Source organism: Haematobia irritans, chromosome 2, assembly GCF_050003625.1.
Source record: "Haematobia irritans isolate KBUSLIRL chromosome 2, ASM5000362v1, whole genome shotgun sequence".
In the NCBI taxonomy this organism is placed as follows: Eukaryota; Metazoa; Arthropoda; class Insecta; order Diptera; family Muscidae; genus Haematobia; species Haematobia irritans.
Window position 1 is genome coordinate 14,082,675 of NC_134398.1, and position 20,116 is coordinate 14,102,790.

At 32.0% G+C, this 20,116-nt stretch overlaps 1 protein-coding gene and 1 long non-coding RNA gene across 4 annotated transcripts; one reads left to right on the plus strand and one right to left on the minus strand.

Moving 5' to 3' along the window:
* Positions 1–452: 452 nt before the first annotated feature.
* Rab9 (RAS oncogene family member Rab9) lies at positions 453–16,382 on the minus strand. 2 transcript variants are annotated; one of them, XM_075293425.1, is made up of 4 exons: positions 16,212–16,382; positions 12,280–12,679; positions 5,987–6,181; positions 453–5,916 (listed from the first exon to the last, which is right to left on the minus strand). In XM_075293425.1, the coding sequence occupies exons 2-4, from the start codon at positions 12,469–12,471 to the stop codon at positions 5,533–5,535; spliced, it is 771 nt and encodes a 256-aa protein (XP_075149540.1). In that variant the 5' UTR covers positions 12,472–12,679; positions 16,212–16,382; the 3' UTR covers positions 453–5,532. The 2 variants fall into 2 exon arrangements, with proteins under 2 accessions (XP_075149540.1, XP_075149541.1); XM_075293426.1 differs by lacking the exon at positions 16,212–16,382 and adding an exon at positions 15,908–16,041.
* LOC142223543 (uncharacterized) lies at positions 12,864–17,599 on the plus strand. 2 transcript variants are annotated; one of them, XR_012718781.1, is made up of 3 exons: positions 12,864–13,035; positions 16,997–17,328; positions 17,386–17,599. It is a non-coding gene; the product is annotated as an uncharacterized LOC142223543 (long non-coding RNA). The 2 variants fall into 2 exon arrangements; XR_012718780.1 differs by having other exon boundaries at positions 16,997–17,169.
* The last annotated feature ends 2,517 nt before the right edge of the window (positions 17,600–20,116 follow it).

The following is a 20,116-nucleotide window of genomic DNA, read 5'->3' on the forward strand; positions in this document are numbered from 1 at the left end:
TTTTATTTCTACAGAAAATTTTGTAAAAATTTTATTTAATAGAAAATTTCGTCAAAATTTTATATTTCTATAGAAAATTTTGTCAAAATTTTATTTTTATAGAAAAGAATTTTGTCAAAATTTTATTTCTATAGAGAATTTTGTCAAAATTTTATTTTTATAGAAATTTTTGTCAAAATTCTATTTTTATAGAAAATTTTGTCAAAATTTTATTTCTATAGAAAATTGTGTTAAAATGTTATTTCTATAGAAAAATTTGTCAAAATGTTATTTCTATAGAAAAATTTGTCAACTTTTTTTATTTCTAAAGAAAATTTTGTTAAAATTTTATTTCTATATTTTGTCAACATTTTATTTCTATAGAAAATTTTGTCATACATACGAACGCTCTATTAAAAACAAGAATCGAATCACCTATCGATGTTTCACTTTTCCATGAAATGAAATTCGAGTTTTATTGTTTCATATACTTTGATTTTATTTTACTTAAAAGATTTTATATATCTTAACACAATAAAATGTTTTACATTTCTCTTTATCATTCTTCATTCATATGTAATGTTTATGTAAATAGACGATAATATTTATTGGAGGGATCTCTAAGCTCCTCTTCTATTTATTAGTTTGATTTTTTGATTTTCAAATTATGATTGAAAAAAATATATGTATATATAGGTGTTGTTGATATATATATATATATATGATTGAAAAAAAAAATCTAAATTAATCTAAAAAAAATATATGCGTGTTTATTATATTTTTTTAGGCCTAAGATTGATTATTACAAAACTAAAACACAGAAAAACTTTCATTATCAAATTCCTTGAGGATTATAGTTAAATATACGATGAAAAGTTGTAATTGGTTTTGTTTTTTTTTTTTCAATACAAGTATTAATTAAATTTCAGATGACACCATTTTTTTTTTTAATTTGGTAGTTTATTTGTCGTATACATTTTGGGAATGGGTAAAATGACAGGATTTATTATTTTTTATTTATTTAACCAAATACATTCTTTCGTCCAAAGATCTATACTCACAGAAATAAATAATTTTTTAATTAGCAGAAGAGTTATCGCTAATATATCAATAGCTTATAATTGTGGTTATTTCAAGCTGGGTATTTATATTTACACCCAAAGAAAATTGTTAGTAAAGCAGTAAAGTCTGCTAAAATAGCAAAATGCCTTGGCTTTCTTTAGAACCTGCTGTACAAAAATATAGCAGATACCAACTGTTGTTTTGAACATTCCTTTTCAATAAGTGTATTTTTTAATATGAACGAACTTGAAGTTTGATATGATTCGCAAAATTAAAAAAAAAACACATTTCTTTAGATGAAAATAAAAATAATTACAATAAAAGTAATTAAACAAATAATTGTCTTTTTATTTTAGCAGTCAATGACGGTTTTCTCTTATTTTTTAGCACTATTTCAGCAAATTTTACTGCAATTACTACTAATAAAATTCTTCTCTTCATTCTTCATTTTTCATTAATTTTTTTAGACAAAAATAAAAATAATTACAATAAAAGTAATTAATAATTCTCTTTTTTATTTTAGCAGTCAATGACGGTTTTCTCTTATTTTTTCCACTATTTCAGCAAATTTTTCTGCCATTACTACTAATAAAATTCTTAAATTTTTTAGGATGTCAATTGTAGTCCTTTAATGAACAGAATTTGAACTGAATCAATGGAGAATGTTAAAAAAAATAAAAACATAATATAATATGCTACTAGGCAAGTCAATCTAATTGATTTATAGGGTAAAAGGCACTACAAACTAAACATTGTTGTATAGAAATATATTTACGTATACACAATTTTTGCTTAATTAACTGGGAATGTCTTTTAAAAATGTGTTCAACTTAAAATTAATTTTTTTTGGTGCGTATATATTTTAACTTAAATAAATTAGCTTTGAAAGCTACCATTTGGATATATTCAATTTCTGCGTTGAAAAATAATAGCAGCCAAGCAAGAAGAAAATTTTAAATTAAAAATTATGTAATGTTTTGAAAAATATAAAAAATATAAGAATCCAAGGCTAAGCTAATCCACACTTCCACACTTATTTCTGAATAATAAAAAATCCAACTAACCATATAAAGTCGAAAAAAAACTTTAGGTGAAAAAATGTAAAATGGTCAATTTTTTGGCAATCTTAAAAATCGATAATTTAACTTTTATTTTGTTTGGAAAATCGACTTTTCATCGTAACCAAAATCGACTAATCGAACTTTAACAAAAAAATTGGAAGCCTAAATTAAAATTGAGAGGGGCGATGTAGCGTACTGAAAATTCTTTAAAACGTCGAAAATCGCCATGTCAAAAATTGACATATGAATAATTGAAGAAATTGAAAAGACTTTTAGTCTTTAAAAAAACTCAAAAAATCGATTTTACGAAACTTCGAAAAAATCGAAAACTCAAATTAATCTTGAGAGAAGAATGTGATGTAGGTTCTTTTTACTGGAAATTCATTAAAAAGTCGAAAGTCGCCATGTCCAAAAACGACATATGAATAATCGAATAAATTGAGACGAATTTTTCACAATTTTAAGAAGTAAAAAAAAATTAAAAGTTCAAAAAGCCGAGTTTTGCAACAAAGCCCTTGGTCTACTTATTTGCGTCGTTTAGGTTAAAGTGGCAGTCCGATTTGATTCAGGCCTATTTAGACTATTCACTCCACTGTGATAATTGGGTCGTCAAAAAATCGACATTTTAACAATCGTATGTATCGAAAGTAGATTTTTTCAAATTTATAAAAAAAAATTAAAAATCGAAAAAATTTACTTTACAAATCTTTGAAAGAGTAGAAAACTCAATTTAAAATTGAGAGAAGAATATGACGTAGCATAGTTTACTGCAAATTCATTAAATAGTCGAAAGTCACTATGACAAAAATTGATCGATAGAATAATCGGAAAAGTTGAGACGAATTTTTCAAAATTTTAAAAAGTTAAAAACTGGAAAAATTTGTTTTTCAAAAATTGATAAAAGGGTGCAACACACTCCTAGTTCGACTTATTTGCGATGTTAACAGTCGACGTTTTAATAAACGTACAAGTCGAAAATAGTTTTTTTTTTCAAAATTGTAAAAAAAAAAATAGAAAACTCAAAAAATTGGCTTTACAAAACTTCGAAATAGTCGAAAACTCAAATTAAACTTGAGAGGAGAGGTTGAGAGGAGGTTTTTCGTAATGCAAATTCATTAAAAAATCAAAAGTCGCCAAGTCAAAAATCGACATTGAATAGTCAAAAAAATTGAGACAAATTTTCCAAAATTTTAAAAAATAAAAAAGTGGAAAATGTTGTTTTTCAAACATAGAAAAAAATGGAAAAACTTATTTGCGATGTTAACAATCGACATTTTAATAAACGTACAAGTCGCAAATATATATTTTTTTTTTTTTAATGTAAAACAAAATAGAAAACTCAAAAAAATGGCTTTACAAATCTTCGAAAAAGTCGAAAACTCAAATTAAACTTGAGAGAAGAATGTGATGTAGGTTTTTCGTACCGCAAATTCATTAAAAAGTCAATAGTCGTTATGTCAAAAAATGATCGATAGAAGAATCGGAAAAGTTGAGACAAATTTTTCAACATTTTAAAAAGTAAAAAAAGTGGAAAATTTTGTTTTTCACACACTCCTAGTTCAACTCCTAGTTGCAACACACTCCTAGTTCAACTTATTTGCAATGTTAACAATTGACATTTTAATAAACGTACAAGTCGAAAATAGTTTTTTTTTTTCAAAATTGTAAAAAAATAGAAAACCCAAAAACTTGGCTTTACAAATCTTCGAAAAAGTCGAAAACTCAAATTAAACTTGAGAGGAGAGGTTGAGAAGAGGTTTTTCGTACTGCAAATTCATTAAAAAGTCAAAAGTCGCCTGTCAAAAATCGACATTGTATAGTCGAAAAAGTTCAGACGAATTTTTCAAAATTTTATAAAGTAAAAAAAAACTGGAAAATTTTGTTTTTCATAAATTGAAAAAAAAAAAAAAACGGAAAAACTTATTTGCGATGTTAACAATCGACATTTTAATAAACTTACAAGTCGAAAATAGTTTTTTTTTTCAAAATTGTTGTTCGAAAAAGTCGAAAACTCAAATTAAACTTGAGAGAAGAATGTGATGTAGGTTTTTCGTACCGCAAATTCATTAAAAAGTCAAAAGTCGCCATGTCAAAAAGTGACATTGAATAGTCGAAAAAGTTCAGATGAATTTTTCAAAATTTTAAAAAGTAAAAAACTGAAAAAAATTTTTTTTAATTGAAAAAAAGGAAAAAAGCCGAGGTTTGCAACACACTCCTTGTTCAACTTATTTGCGATGTTAACAATCGACATTTTAATAAACGTACAAGTCGAAAATAGTTTTCTTCTTTCAAAATTGTAAAAAATAGAAAACTCAAAAAATTGGCTTTACAAAACTTAGAAAAAAATCAAAATCTCCAATTAAAATTGAGAGGAAAATATGATGTAAGTTTTTTATACTGAAAATTCATTTAAAAGTCGACATATCGAAAATCGACATATGAATAATCCAAAAAGTTAAGACGAAGTTTTCAAAATTTTACAAAGTAAAAAAAGTCGACTTTTGCAAAAGTGGGTAGAAATTTCTAATTTAAAAAAAATTATAGGAGTTTACTAAGTTCGATCTTAGCCGCTGAAATCAAAATATAAAGCGGTAACAGCTGAATGATTTTTTTTTTCACATTTTATTAAAATGATCCGAACAACAACCGAAAACTTTTGTTTTCTTCAAAATTAAATAAAAAATTGACATTTTAGCGCAATAATACGAACTTTGCCCTATTTCTGTATACCGAACGAAAGCTTTCTTTCGTATTTAAAACAAAAGAAACTTGAATTTGCTTCCTCTATGGCCAAAGGCAAGTCACTTCATATTTTATATTCGACTAGGAAACAAACGTATACAGTATGCGCCAAGAAAAACTAAAAATATTGTTAAAATTTAAATGTTCTCTCGGGGCAAAAATATTGAAATTCTTGTATTCTCATACAAACGAAACGAACTTTCAAAAATACAGACACCCAAAATGATTCGAATTCGAGTGACTGATTTTCTTTCGAATGGGTTTTTGCTCGACATACAGAAGCAGGGTATTAATACCTGCCTCATTTTGGGAAAAAAAATCAAAAGTCGATTTTTTGATCCATATCTTCTCTAGAATATTGGGCCTCTAATAATAATATGTCCAATCCTATATGGTAATTGGAAAATTATTCGAATTCATTATTAAGTCAGAAATTATGACAACGAATGCCTAAAGAGATTCTTGTGGTGAGCTATTTCTGTAACTTGGAAACATTATCTTTTTCTCGGCACTAATATCATACACAAATCTATGGAACTCTTTCGTTTCAAGTTTTTTGGAATATTTTCAAATAATACCTTAGTATAAATCCTAATAATGGTGGTCTCTAGTATAGGTGTGGCTTAATGTACAACCAATTTCATTTCATAGTTTTCTTGTGTTGCTCTTGCCGCCTTATCATTCATTCTTAAAGTTGAAATTGTGTTGAAGTTTGAGCTTTCTGCTGCCGTTTGCCAAATCTTTTCTGTGATGTTATATTCATAGAATCATCATCGGAATCAGAGCCAGCAATGCCTGAGGCCGCTGTACTGGTACTACCTCCACCCGTGCAACAAAAACGATTATGCGCTAACTTTATGGTTTTCGTTAAATCGATGGTATCATTTTGTTTTAGCTCAATTTCAGCAATACGTTCCATATGTTTCCATTGGCGTACGGCCAATACAAAGGCATCGGTAACGTTAGTCGCTGTTTTGGAGGATGTTTCAATTTGGGAATTAATATTATTTTGATCACACCATTGTTTGACCTCATCAAAGGATACCTGACGGCAATGATGGGCCATGTCATTCTAGAAAATAAAAATATAAACCATATAATTAGGAATATATCACAAAGGTCTTATGCTCAAGTTCACTTACCTTATTACCCACTACAATAAAAGGAAATTTTTCAGGTTTAACATCGGCATAATTTACAAATTCTTGTCGCCATTGTTTCAATCCACGAAAACTATCATAGTCATCAATGGCATAGCATAATAGGCAGACATCTGAACCTCTATAGAATGGCGTACGAAGGGCACGAAAACGTTCCTGGCCAGCAGTGTCCCATATCTGAAAAATAGAAACGAAAGAATGAATGGGATGTCATATATAAACACTCTAGTTGATATAAAGTTTTATTCTAACAAACTTAACTTGACCGCTGTATTATATTCCTTTCACGGACAGCTTATTATATTATTTATAGACCAATAAAACCATATGTGTTGGAGATGAATTTAAAATAAAATTTTGACAAAATTTTCTATAGTAATAAAATTTGGACAAAATCTTCTATCGAAATGTTCTATAGAAATAACATTTTGACAAAAATTCTTATAGAAATAAAATGTTGACAAAATTTTCTATAGAAATAAAATTTTGATAAAATTTTCTATAGATATAACATTTTGATAAAATTTTATTATTTTATGTTATACGCTTTGGTACTTCATGTTGTGGCCAGATCGAGGAACTCTGCGACTAAGGTGGGGTGTGTCCAGAGTGATCTGGTGGTAAGTCGGCTTGGTTTAGCTGGGCAAGAGAAAAGATGACGCGTGTCGTGTGGTTGCAAATTGGATATACGTCAGCTGTGCTGCTATCAATCACTGATAAGTAGGAATTGAGGCGGCTGCACTTGCCTGATCTTAATTGGGCTAAAACTACCCTAGTCTGCCGTGGGAGGTCTCTTTCCTCCGGTGCTATGGGCGGTGGTCAGACTCCGAAAACAGGATTAACCTTGTAGCTTCAAACCGCTTCAGCTACAGTATCCTCATGAATCCTGTTCAAACCTGCCTGGTACGCTGCCTGATCTAGAGGCTCGCTTTTGTAGCGCTGGATCTCGATCTCTAGATGAAGTATATCAACCCTTACGTTCCTGAGTGGTGGTTGTGTATCCATGAGATGGTGGTTTGGATGATTACCGCGATAACAACCCAGGATATGCTTTGACAACATGTAATTGTGTATTCGCACAGGGATGATTTTTGTTTCCACATAAAGGTGATCCAGGGGTATGCTGCGGAGACACCCAGTCGCAGTTCTAAGGCAGTGTTCTGGTAGGTTTGAATGTTATTCCACTGCATGTCACTAGTCTGCGGAGATATCACCCCACCCTGGGGAACTCCCTGATTCACTCTACGGGGTCTTGATTTCCTATCCCTAAGTTTCACATACGACTGGCGTCCACACAGATAATTAGTAACCCAACGTTTGGTTCAAGCCGGTAGGGACGTGTTCTCGATGTCCTCGAAAAGTCTGGCATGGTTCACCGTATCGAATGCCTTCGATAGGTCAAGCGCCACGATGACCGTCCTGTGACACGGCCTTGGCTGATCGTGTCCCCTATTTATAAATGCGGAAATGGCATGCACTTTGCGGAATCCATGTTGATGATTAGCATCTGGAAAAATCTCCACAAGCCTGGGGGGATTAGTGCCTCAATTGTCTTGGCTACTGGCGAGAGAAGGGAAATCGGTCTGTACGATTCACCTTTGCTCGAGTCTTTGCCCAACCCATTTTGCAGATATCGGGTATAATGAGCGATTCTAAGGACAAATTGAGGATGGTTTCGCGCTGTTGATGACATCGGAAATGGTAAATTCGGCTCGGAGACCACGGATGCGACGAATGGCTCTCCTTTCGCTCTATCACTCTCGGGGTGCTCGACAAACAGTCGGTTGAATAATGTGGCGCACCTCTTCGGATCAGTCACTGTCACGTCGCCAAAGGTGACTGAAATACCATCATCCCTAGTAGCGGGGTTCGAGAGGGCAATCACTGTTGACCACAATTTACCTGTTCCTGTGCGTAGGTTACATTGCTTCAGGTGCTCTAACCAAGTGTACCGCTTGTGCTCGTCGGCTATCTTACAAATCTCTAGATTCAGTTCCCTGATTCCAGGATCAATAGGGTTAGCACGACGGCGTTCATCAGCTCATCTGCGAGTCCCGCCGCTTCGGCTGGGAAGTTGGGCCTCACTTGGCCAATTCGACCAGCTAGAATGAAGCAAGCGGCTGCTGCGTTGATGATGTACCGGAACTCCCTCTGGGCAACATGAACATTTTCTATAGAAATAATTTTTTTTGGTAATATTTTATCACAATTTTTGTAGATTATTTTTGGCTCGAGTGACAACCGAGCTCACAGGTCGTCAACACAATTATACATTATTAAGATATTACATTATAGTCTTAAGTATTTAACAAAATGTTCAATAATATAAAAAAGCATTGTAAACCATTGTAACACAAATCAATAAAGAAAAATGTGTCTTAAAAATATATGTCGTCAATAAAGTTTCTTGGTCTGCACCCATAGCAGTGTTGGCAAGTGGCACGATGACCTCCATTTACATCATTCAGCAGGCTTATTCAAATACTCTCATCAGCGAGTACAACTGCTTCTGCGAGATGTTTAAAATGAAGTAAATCCAAACTAGAACGATTCACTTTTTCCGAGTATTGCTTTTATTTGAATTTTTCTCACAGTTCATCATATTTTTTCTTCTCAGAAGTTTATAAATTATTCATTAACTAATTGTTATATATTAATAGCAAATTCTATTCTGAGAGATCACAAATAAACGTCAAATATATTCAGTACAATAGACAATCATTGATGAATTCTATATTGTGTTGTTACTGGCAATTTTAGTACCGCAAAATTGAATTATTTTCAGCGATAAATGATTTTAAAAATAAATATAACGATTAAATTGAAATATTTCCTAATTACAAAATAATCTATGTAGGTAAAGAAAAAGTGGAAGTGAATCATCATACAAAAATGTCATTTATTCAGTTTTTTTGGTTTATAATGTTGAGTAATTATCGAAATTAGTTTAATACTTCATTCACATTATACTTTCAAAATCCACATTATCTAGATTTCAAATGTCATTTACTTTTATAAAAATGCGATATCAAATCCACTTTTAATAGATTTGCAGCCTAATATGAATGGACTAAAATATATATTTTGCATCAGTTAAAATTTGTATTAAAAAATACGAAATTAAAAAAATGGCTAAAGACTTTTCAAAGTCGACTTAGCTTATTTCGGAGTAAATCAAATGATTTGTCACGATTCAAAACAAAAAAAAACATTCTCGTAAAAATAGCATCGCTTGGGAATAATTAGATACTATAAAAGCCGGCAACTACAATAGCCTACTACGTCACAATGAACAATGAGAGTACATTGTCTTTACAACGGCACATGAGATCAGGCTTATGATAAAGCTTTTCACATATTCTGATAAATAAGAAATAAGTGCAAGAAAAAACTCAATTTGTTATTGTTTTTTTTTTGCACTTTTACAGTTATTGAAAATATCAACCAGTAAATTTATGGGAATTCCAGTTTTAAAAACCTGATTACTGATTTTTTTGCTATATATAAAAAATCGTACGAAATTAAAAAAAAAATATTTTGGAAATTAAGGAAGTAGACGGAATGACGCCAGTGTAAATTTTCGGTATTATATAATGTATTTAAATCGATATCATCATCTAAGGAATGTTATTCAACTTGGGTATAGATGGGTAGTAGTAGAAGGGGAACAAAAACGCAACGTAAAGCAGGTACAATGGCATCAAATTATGGTTTTGTCACCTGGTTTCTCTCATCCTTCATATTACAATTTTAAATCACCTCCTGAGTCGATCTAGCGCTTGGTATCCGTCCGTCTGTCCATGTATTTGTTGTTCACAGGATTCCGGTCGCAATTATTAACCGATTTTGATGAAACTTGGTACAGACAGTTTTTTGGGCACAAGGACGAACGCTATTGAATTTGGAAGAAATCGGATCAAATTTAGATATAGCTCCCATATATATGTATCGCCCGATTTCGACAAATGGGGTCACGTTGCGCTTTTTTTCAAACGGATCGTCACTAAATTTGGCAAAAGGTAATATTTTCCATCGCCCTTCAAGTCTGCAAAATTTCATCCAAATCGGTTCAGATTTATATATAGCTCTCATATATATGTATCGCCCGATTTTTCCAAATTTGCCACAATACCTTTATTTATCAACCGATCTTACTCAAAGTTGGCTTCTATAGCACTAACTATATGTGCAAAAAATCATCGAAATCGGTTCAGATTTAGCTATAGCTCCCATATATATGTACCGCCCGATTTTTCTAAATTTGGCCATAAACCCATATGTATCAACCGATCTTACTCAAATTTGACTAAATGTAGTCTTCTATAGCATATGTGCAAAAAATCATCGAAATCGGTTCAGATTTAGATATAGCTCCCATATATATGTATAGCCCGATTTTCCCAAATTTGGCCATAGAACCCTTATTTATTAATCGATCGTACTAAAAGTTTGCTAGATCCAGTCCTCTATAGTACTAACTATATGTGCAAAATTTCATCGAAATCGGTTCAGATGTAGATATAGCTCCCATATATGTATCACCCGATTTTGAAAAATTCGCCCCTAATAACCTTATGTTTGACCATACAGTCCTCATTTCTTAACTGATCTTACTCAAATCTTGCACAAGGTAACCTTTTGTGGTATTAATCAAACTCGCAAAATATTATGCAAATTGGTTCAGATTTAGCTTCCATATATATGTATCGCTCGATTTTCCCAAATTTGGCCATAGTACTCTTATTTATTAACCAATGTTACTCAAATGTAAAATTTTGATGTACTAGCCGATCGTACTTATACGTACTTGTACCTCTTACATAAGAATATTGCTCGATTTTTACAAATTTGTATTTATTACCAACACTAATTTAACGATTTTCTCTTTTTTAATAATGGGCTCAATATTAGTGGCATACTAACTCCGTAGGTGCAATATCAACACAGCCAGTGTTGCTAGAAGTAGGAGAAATTCCCTATATGTAGGGTTTTTCTAATATTAAGCGCCTTGGGCCACAATGTAGGACATTTTCACGTAGGGCCACAATGTAGGACATTTTCACTCAACACAATTTGTAATAATTTTTACATTTTGGTGGCTCTAGAGGAGGAAATTAGAAGCCGGCAAGGCTTGATCTTTAATAATGTGTGGTAAACTTTATTCCTGTAGAAAATTTTGTCAACATTTTATTTCTATACAACATTTTGTCAAAATTGTATTTCTATAGAAATTTTTTCAAAATATTATTTCTATAAAAAATTTTCTCAAAATTGTATTTCTGTGGAATTTTTTCTCAAAATTTTATTTCTATAGAATTTATTGTCAAAATTTTATTTCTATAGAAAAATTTCTCACAAAAATTTGTTTATAGAAACTTTTTCCAAAATTTTATTTTTATAAAGATTTAACAAAAAAGATTACTAATTTGGGTAGAATTCTACCAACTGTGGCAACCGTGGTGGTAATACAAATTTATATTCTAAGTTAACTACGTTGAATATTCATGTTTTAAGATAATTTAGGGAAAATTGTTTGGGAATGTATAGGAAAGTAGGGAACTTTTTTGGTCCTTGTAGGGTAAACCGAACATTTTCCCTGGCAAAATTGACTATGAGCTATAATCAGATTGACACAAAGCACCCATAGACATGTACCCCTTAATTTTCTTAAATATGCAACTGCGGTTTATCTCCCAGACCTATATGTTACCCCACAAATGCTTATGATTACTAATTCTGTAATGGTGGTTTAGGGTATGATATAGTCGGCCCCACCCGACTTTCTACTTTACTTACTTGTTTAATAGTAATTTTAATAAATCCATTTTAAAGAATTTAATTTAGTTAATGCAACAAAATTAATAATGAAGGAGCGTGGTAATCATGGACTTAAGGATTATAACATCAGCTTCTCGAAAGCTAGTAGAACATTTTTTCCTTAACATCTTAATAAAATTCTTCATAAATAAGTTTTTGGTAAAGAGACGGTCGCTATTGAATTAAAATAAAAATCTGACAAAATGACGATAAAAATCCAATATATACGAATATTTCGATTTTCTTAAAATTTTCACAAATTTATCAGTTAATACCTGAAAGTATGAAAATTATATTCAATACTCAAGTTAATATAAAATCTTTGTAACTTAGCATCAATTTTTGTTCAGTGTATTATATATGCTCGACAAAACTTACATCGTCTTGGAAACGCTAACTTAAAATCTACCTTTCTTGCTACGCTTTGCGTTCTACTTCTTTTTTTTTATCGATCTTACCTGCAATGTATACTTTTCTCCATCCACGTCGATATCTCTGTTCATGAATTCTACACCGATGGTATGGAAATTATTTTCATCATAACGATTAGAAACAAAACGATTCATGAGACATGATTTTCCCACACCACCATCACCCAATATGACGACCTTAAGTAATGTCGTTTTATTCGGAGGGCGCATATTCGTCATGGTTCAGAGGGTTTGTTTTGTTTGGTTGTTTGGGTTGCGGCTAGTCAATGGTAGTTCTATACCTCAGATCAACTCAAAGGCAGCAGCAGACGTAGGTAATGGAGCGCAAGCAAAAAACAACAGCAAAATTATTGTAAAAGCACAAAAAATTGGAATAAGTAACTACTTCACAGCTTTGTCTGGCAATTACTTGAGTAATACAAGAAATCTGAAACATGGAAATAAAAATACATTAATACACTTGCAAATTTTAGTTTGTTTTTTGTTTTTTATTTGGGGGGATTTTCTTTGTTGTCTTTGTATTTCAAACCAATGCCCATAACATACTGTACTCATTGGTGTAAGGTATATACTATATATAAAAATGATATTGAATATTTACATAAATACTGGAAAAAAATTCACTGAAGCAATAAACTTGGATGGAGGACAGAGAAATGAAATTCAAACTTAATAATAATAATATACAGAGCTAACAAATACGAACTAAATCAAGAACAAATGAATAACGCTTAGGGTTCCTGACGGAATGCAGTATTTATCCGATCTTCTCTCGAAAATGTGGTAAATATGAGTTTTTTTTTTTTTGATATTGCATATCGACAATATATATATGGCATTATATCATTATAGCCAACCAGATTTGCTCGACTGTATAAAAATTAAGATCCACACGGATCATTTTCGGCATATCACTCAGTGGGTCTACGCAGACTACGGACATTTTTTCGCACCCATAGAAAAATTTCTTTACCATCCTGTGTATAAGTAAATTTTCGCTCGGGCCTGGCTCACCGACATGAACCAATTTTCGCATGCTAATTAGAAGGCCAAAATTAAGGCTACCGAATGAAATTTGTTCCTTCACGAGAGAACGTTGGAAATCGGTTTATATTGGAGTTTTATAAAATTATGAAACGATGTGGACCAATTTTTTTGCATTACTATTAAGCATATAGGTACTGACAACACGTACCGAATTTCAACCGATTCAGATGAAATTTGCTATTTTACGAGGCTCCGGAGATGAAGACCGGGGATCGGTTTATATGGGAGATACACATAATTATAGGCCGATATCAACCAACTTTTACATTGTTGTTAGAGGGCATATACTAACATCATGTACGGCTATATAAAATTATGAACCGATATGGACCAATTTTTGCATGAATATTAAAATGCTTATACTAACGTCACGTACCGAATTTCAACCACATGAAATTTGCTATTTTACAAGACTCCAGAGGTCAAATCCGGAGATCGGTTTATATGAGAGCTATGCACATATTTTTATGGACCAATATCGATCAATTTTTACGTGGCATATACTAACTTCACGTACCAAATTTCAACCAGATATTATGAAATTTACTCCTTCCAGCGGATCCAGAAATCAACTTTGGGTATCGTTTTATTTGAGGGTTTTATGTGCATGGTTCTCTAACAACCATAGCATATACATACACCAAATACTAAATTTTATCTTCCAAGAGGCTTCGGAGCACGGTTGCCACTCGACCCAAAAAATAATCTACCAAAATTTGGTGAAAATTTTATAAAAAAAAAAAACAAAAAAAAATCTTTTTCAAAATTTTATTTCGATAGAAATCAAAATTTCTATAGAAAATTTTCTAAAATTTTATTTCTGTAGCAGATATTCTCAAAAATTTGTCAAAATTTTATTTCTATAGAACATTTTGTCAAAAATTTAATTCGGTTCGTTTGTTATTGTCGGTTTCTCTTCAATCATTATTGTTGTTTTTGATTTCAGCTTAAAACCATGCATTGCCTAAACTACAAGTGTAGCTTAACCAACAGAGGAAAAGTATGCCAACTACATTCAAATCGATGATTTGAGTTTGGCAAAGGAAAAGAGATTAGGCAGTAGCCGACTATCAAACCTTTTTTCGGAAGGTTCAAGTGTATTTCACTTTGGGTTGAGTGAATTACCCGAATTTATTCTGATAATTGGTTGATAGTCTTTCTGCATGTAGAGGATGCTGGTGAGGAATGTGGTAATTCCGAAACAGCTGTACATCCAACCATCTTGCAGTCTATGGAGCTTTGCCCAAATAAATTTGACAAGCATACTTTTCCTCTGTTGGTTAAGCTACACTTGTAGTTTAGTCAATGCATGGTTTTAAGCTGAAATCAAAAACAACAATAAAAATTTATTTCTATAGAAAATTTTGTCAAAAAATTATTTCTATAGAAAATTTTATTTCAAAAATATTTTTTGTCAACATTTTATTTCTATAGGAAATTTTGTCAAAATTTTATTTATATAGAAAATTTAAGCAAAATTTTATTTCCAAAGAAAATCTTGTCAACATTTTATTTCTATAGAAAATTTTGTCAAAATGTTATTTCTATAGAAATTATTGTCAAAATTTTATTTCTATAGAAAATTCTGTCAAAAATTTATTTATACAGAACATTTTTGCAAAATTTTATTTCTATAAAAAATTTTGTCATAATTTTATTTCTATTGAAAATTTTGTCAAAAATTTATTTCTACAGATTATCTTTTCAAAATTTTATTTCTATTTACCTCTTAGCTGGAGAGGAATATTTTGCAAAATCTACCAAAAAATCCCAAATTCTACAAATCGACGAAACAGTAACATATCATCATTTTTGTGTTTTGTATTTCAACCGTGTTTCGAAGACCAAATCCGGGAATATGTTTATATGGGCTCTATATTTAATTATGGACCGATCCGATGGAAATTACTTTTCCCGGAGACATCGCAAATCAAATCTGGCGGTCGGGTCAAATCTAAAAATGGTCCGATATGGCCCAATACCATCCATTCTACCTGTACAAAGTTTACAGTCGATAGCTTGTTTCTTTCGGAAGTTAGTGTGAGTACAAAAGGCGGACGGACGGACATCGCTAGACCCACTTAGAATTTCTACAACCCAGAATATATATGATGGAGGGTATAAAAAAGATCCAATCATTTCCTGCATAAGTTTGTGAATCTGTGATTGATAGCAGCGGAGCTAACATCTGTCCCATTTGCCATTAAGGGCCACATTACAATTTTTTTCGTTTTTTGCAAGACAAACCTAGTGCACAAACAGAAAAACGGCCTATCCCTTAAATGGAAACTATGGGAACAAATAAAGCTGAAAATAGTAATGCAAAAACAAATATTTTAACCCACAATACCAACCACACTACTTAAATAGCACAAGAAAACTGACAATTGGAAAAAAATAAATTAATGCGAAGATACATTATTCCAAACCAGATCACCACCAGCACCCTTCTTAATTAAGTTCTATTCAATGGTGAACCTCCAATTTTCTCTGCTTCCAACTCCATATAGAGACCTTTTACCAATTTGACCTCGTAAACTTTTAAAACCTTTTTAAGCGTTTAAACTGTAATCTTTCCGAGAAAGTAAGAATTTAATGTCAACAATACCGATGGCAGTGAGGGAGGAACAACACTAGGTCGTCACCGGATTACAAACGCTAGTGTTTTTTGGCTTTGCAAAATAATTTGGTCCTTTTGTGGTCCAAATTATTTTGCGAAATTATAACACTATAATTGTTTTTAGTTGACAATTCTGTTATTCCAACAAATGCTGGAACTATTCTCGCAAATGTTGTTTGAGACATGGCAACATTTTAATTTATACACACACACACATAGACAACATTGTGAATCCATCCATCCATGAATGAAATTTCTTCTATATTTGTTTAGTATTATAGCACATACTCACTTCCTATTCCAACTTTCTTGCGATATATATTATTTATATGTATTTAATACTATTATTTTACAATATTATATATATTTCTTATTTTTTTTCTCTTTGGTTGTTTTTTCTTCAACACACAAAACAATAACAAAAAACACCAACAACAACCACCGTAGTTCCTTTACGAATGAGCAAACATCAGCTAGTGTCAGCTGTTTTTATTATTTGTCTAGTGTTACCATTGCGCCACATCGAGGCAAGGAACCAAATTTCATGATGAACTAATCGATCACATTTTCTAGTTCTTAAAAATGCCGGTATTAAGTTCCCATTATAATCCAATAAACACAGGATGTGCGTATTTCAAATGCAACACCTTTTAAGTTTGAAGGTACATATCATTGTCAACATAAATTAAGCTTGACTTGAAACGCTCACATTCAATACATTTTCAAATTGTTTGTGAATTACTTCCAAATCGCCAAAATGCCCTGCCAACATTTCAAAGTTCCATTTCATCCTCATCGCTACCACAGACTCGTAAATGTCACTTCAACCATCATGAACTGTGATGGGGAAGCATATCAAAAAGTGCAAATTGTACATGAAAGTATTTTGCCATCACTACTGTTAGAAAAGCAATTTTATTTTTTGTGAAACGGCAAGTGCAACCAGCTTGTTATATTTTTTTAAAATAAAAACGAAAATAAAGTTCTGAAAACATAGATTTTACGCTTAAAATTGTGAAACGTATATTGGTGAACAATTTTTGATTTTCCAAATGGAATAAAGTGATTGTTTTTCAGGTATTTTACAGACACGCTGCCTCCATCGAATAAAAACACTGGCTGATAGACGCTGCAACATGTAACTCGCTACTTGTAACTCAACATCATCATCCCTGCCAGCATTTCAAAGTTCCATTTCAACCTCATCGTTATCACAGACTCGTAAATGTCACTTCAACCATCATGAAAAGGTACGTCAAAAAGTACATGCAAGTAATTTGCCATCCCTACTGTTAAAAAAGCCATTTTGTTTGTGAAACGCCAAGCGCAACCAGCTTGTTATATTTTAATTAAATAAAAACGAAAATAAAGTTCTGAAACCATAGATTATACGCTTAAAATTGTGAAAGGTATATTGGTGAACAATTTGGTTATTTTCCAAATGGAATAAAGTGATTGTTTTTCAGATATTTTACAGACACGCTGCCTCCATGGAATAAAAACACTGGTTGATAGATGCAGCAACATGTAACTCGCTACTTGTAACTCAACATCATCATTAATGCCAAAAATTATGTTAAATGTAATGTGATAGTGGTATAAATGTTATATTTTTAAGAATTTGTAAATGTTTAATCAAATTAATAAATATCTAAACAAACGTGTTTTACTCGACCACAATGATTCTTTTACAACTATCTTAAAATTCACTTTTTCTCATTGTTTGGAGGGTCCCTTATTGGCGTCGTTCTAAATTGATCTATAAAGGCACCTAATAATTGCACTCATGCGAAACATTTTTGTAGTAACTTGGCGTGGTACAACTTCTCAATAGTGACGGCGCTTTTCCGACGAGTTTTTGATGTCGTATATGATTGTTTTCGACGTAGTGGGGATTCTCAAAAGAGTCCCCAAATTCAAAAAATATTGGCAGGGTGTTGACGAAAACTTTGAAAATGTGTTGAAAATAATTGTAAGAAACTTTGACGAAACATTACCCTGAAGTGCAAAGAAAAAAAAACATGCGGGTTTTAATACTTCTTTGTGCAACCAAGTTCGTTGTCATTGGAAGAAAAAGTCTAACACGAACATATACATACATTTCGAATGAAACACTCATTAAAAGGAGAACTGAACTGTAATTATTGTAGAAACATCGAAAAATACATATCTCTATACGCGGGCTAATTTGTTAAAAAAAAATTATTGAGCTAAACCAAATATCAGAAGCGGAAAAGTTTGAACGGCGATGCCAGATTGAATTTTATGGAAAATTATTTTTTAAATATATGGGCCTTTGTCAAGTAATTTAAATAAATGAGATCTGGTAATGTTTGCATTTGACAGTAACATGCGAACGAACGAAAGGAAGTTAGAGAACTCAAATCTAGACGAAAGTGAGTGACTACCGTTCGTACGCATTTGCTTTCGTTCGGATATCAGAAATAGGTTGTAAATTTGAGGTTTGCGTAATTGATTCCAATGGATATGACCAAAGAAACGGAGAGTTTAAGAAGGTTAGGTTAGGTGGCAGCCCGATGTATCAGACTCACTTAGACTATTCAGTCCATTGTGATACCACATTGGTTAACTTCTCCCTTATCACTGAGTGCTGCCCGATTCCATGTTAAGCTCAATGACAAGGGACCTCCTTTTTATATCAGAGTCCGAACGTCGTTCCACATTGCAGTGAAACCACTTAGAGAAGCTTTGAAAGCCCCAGAAAAGTCACCAGCATTAATGAAGTGGGATAATCCACTTTTTGGTGTTCGGTCGAAGCAGGAATCGAATTCACGACCTTGTGTATGCAAGGCGGGCATGCTAACCATTGCACCACGGTGGCTCCCTTAAGAAGGTTAATTTAAGGTGGCAGCCCGATTTGAATCAGGCTCATTTAGACTTTAGACATTGTGATACCACATTAACTAAAAGTACCTATTACATATAGGCATTTCTAGTTTTTACCGTTGAACCCACTTGATTGTTCCAAAAACATTAGCTGACTGCTATATGCCCCTAAAATTCGCTTACGCCTTACACAAAATGCCGGCGAAGCGTGTGAGTTAGCAAAGTTAGAAACTACCTTTATACATTCCAGGGGAACTAGAATCTGTTGGGTTGCAACGACACCCGGCAAATATGGTCTCATTTAAAATTAAACCGCACACTTCTAGTATTCTCAAGACGTCAGTGATCTCAAGTCGTCAGATATCATGATATCTGCTACGACGCGTCGCTGCCTAATGAGTTTGCAAAACCTATTGGCGTGAATCAATTAAATCAATTGAACACCTCTTGTATGATCTTCCTTCATTTTGTGAAAGGCGTAAGCGAATATAGCATAAAGCTTTAGATTACTGGCGGACCTGAAAAACGTTAACTTCAAGAGTCTACTAATGTTTTTGAAACAATCAGGTTGTTTTAACAAAAAAAAAATAATAATAAATAATCGGTGGGTTTAACAAAAAAAAAACCAGTAGCACCTATATGTAATAGGTACTTTTAGTTAATGTGGTATCACAATTGACTGAATAGTCTAAATGAGCCTGAATCAAATCGGGATGTCACTTTAACCTAACCTAAGGGTAAACTCATGGTAATTTTTACTACCAATTAAGACAAAAAGTCATTAGTTTTTATAAAATTGAACTGACTGATATGAAAACATTTTGTAATATGTGTAAGTAAAAATTTCGTTACTGGCACGAATAACTGACCAAATCTTTGTAATTTTCAACTATATCAGAGTAAACAACTTTAAGTAAAATTTTTAACTAACTTAAGTAGTCGCATGAATGACAAAAGAGTTCTAAATAATAATTATTTCGAGATATTCACAAAATTCTTGAAATATGAACTAACTGGGTAGAAGTGCGATTAACTAAATTGAAGTTTTAGGAGAGCATAGAAAAATAAAATGCTTCAAAAATTATTTCTAAAAACAACGAATTAAAATCGATTCCTAATGGTCAATAAAAAACTGTCCAATGTTCTTTATCCAATTTAACAGTGTAAATTTTTTGTTACTCCTTTTTATTGGCTTTCTGCTTTGCTGATACCTGCAGCTCCTCCTTCCATTGCGCCTTAATACATTTTATTTTGCTGCGGATTAAAACTATTGTCAAGTAGTCCAAAATTGCGACTCGATGGCGTGGCCAAAGATTATGGAAGAGGAAGATTGGCTTGCGTCGAACCAAA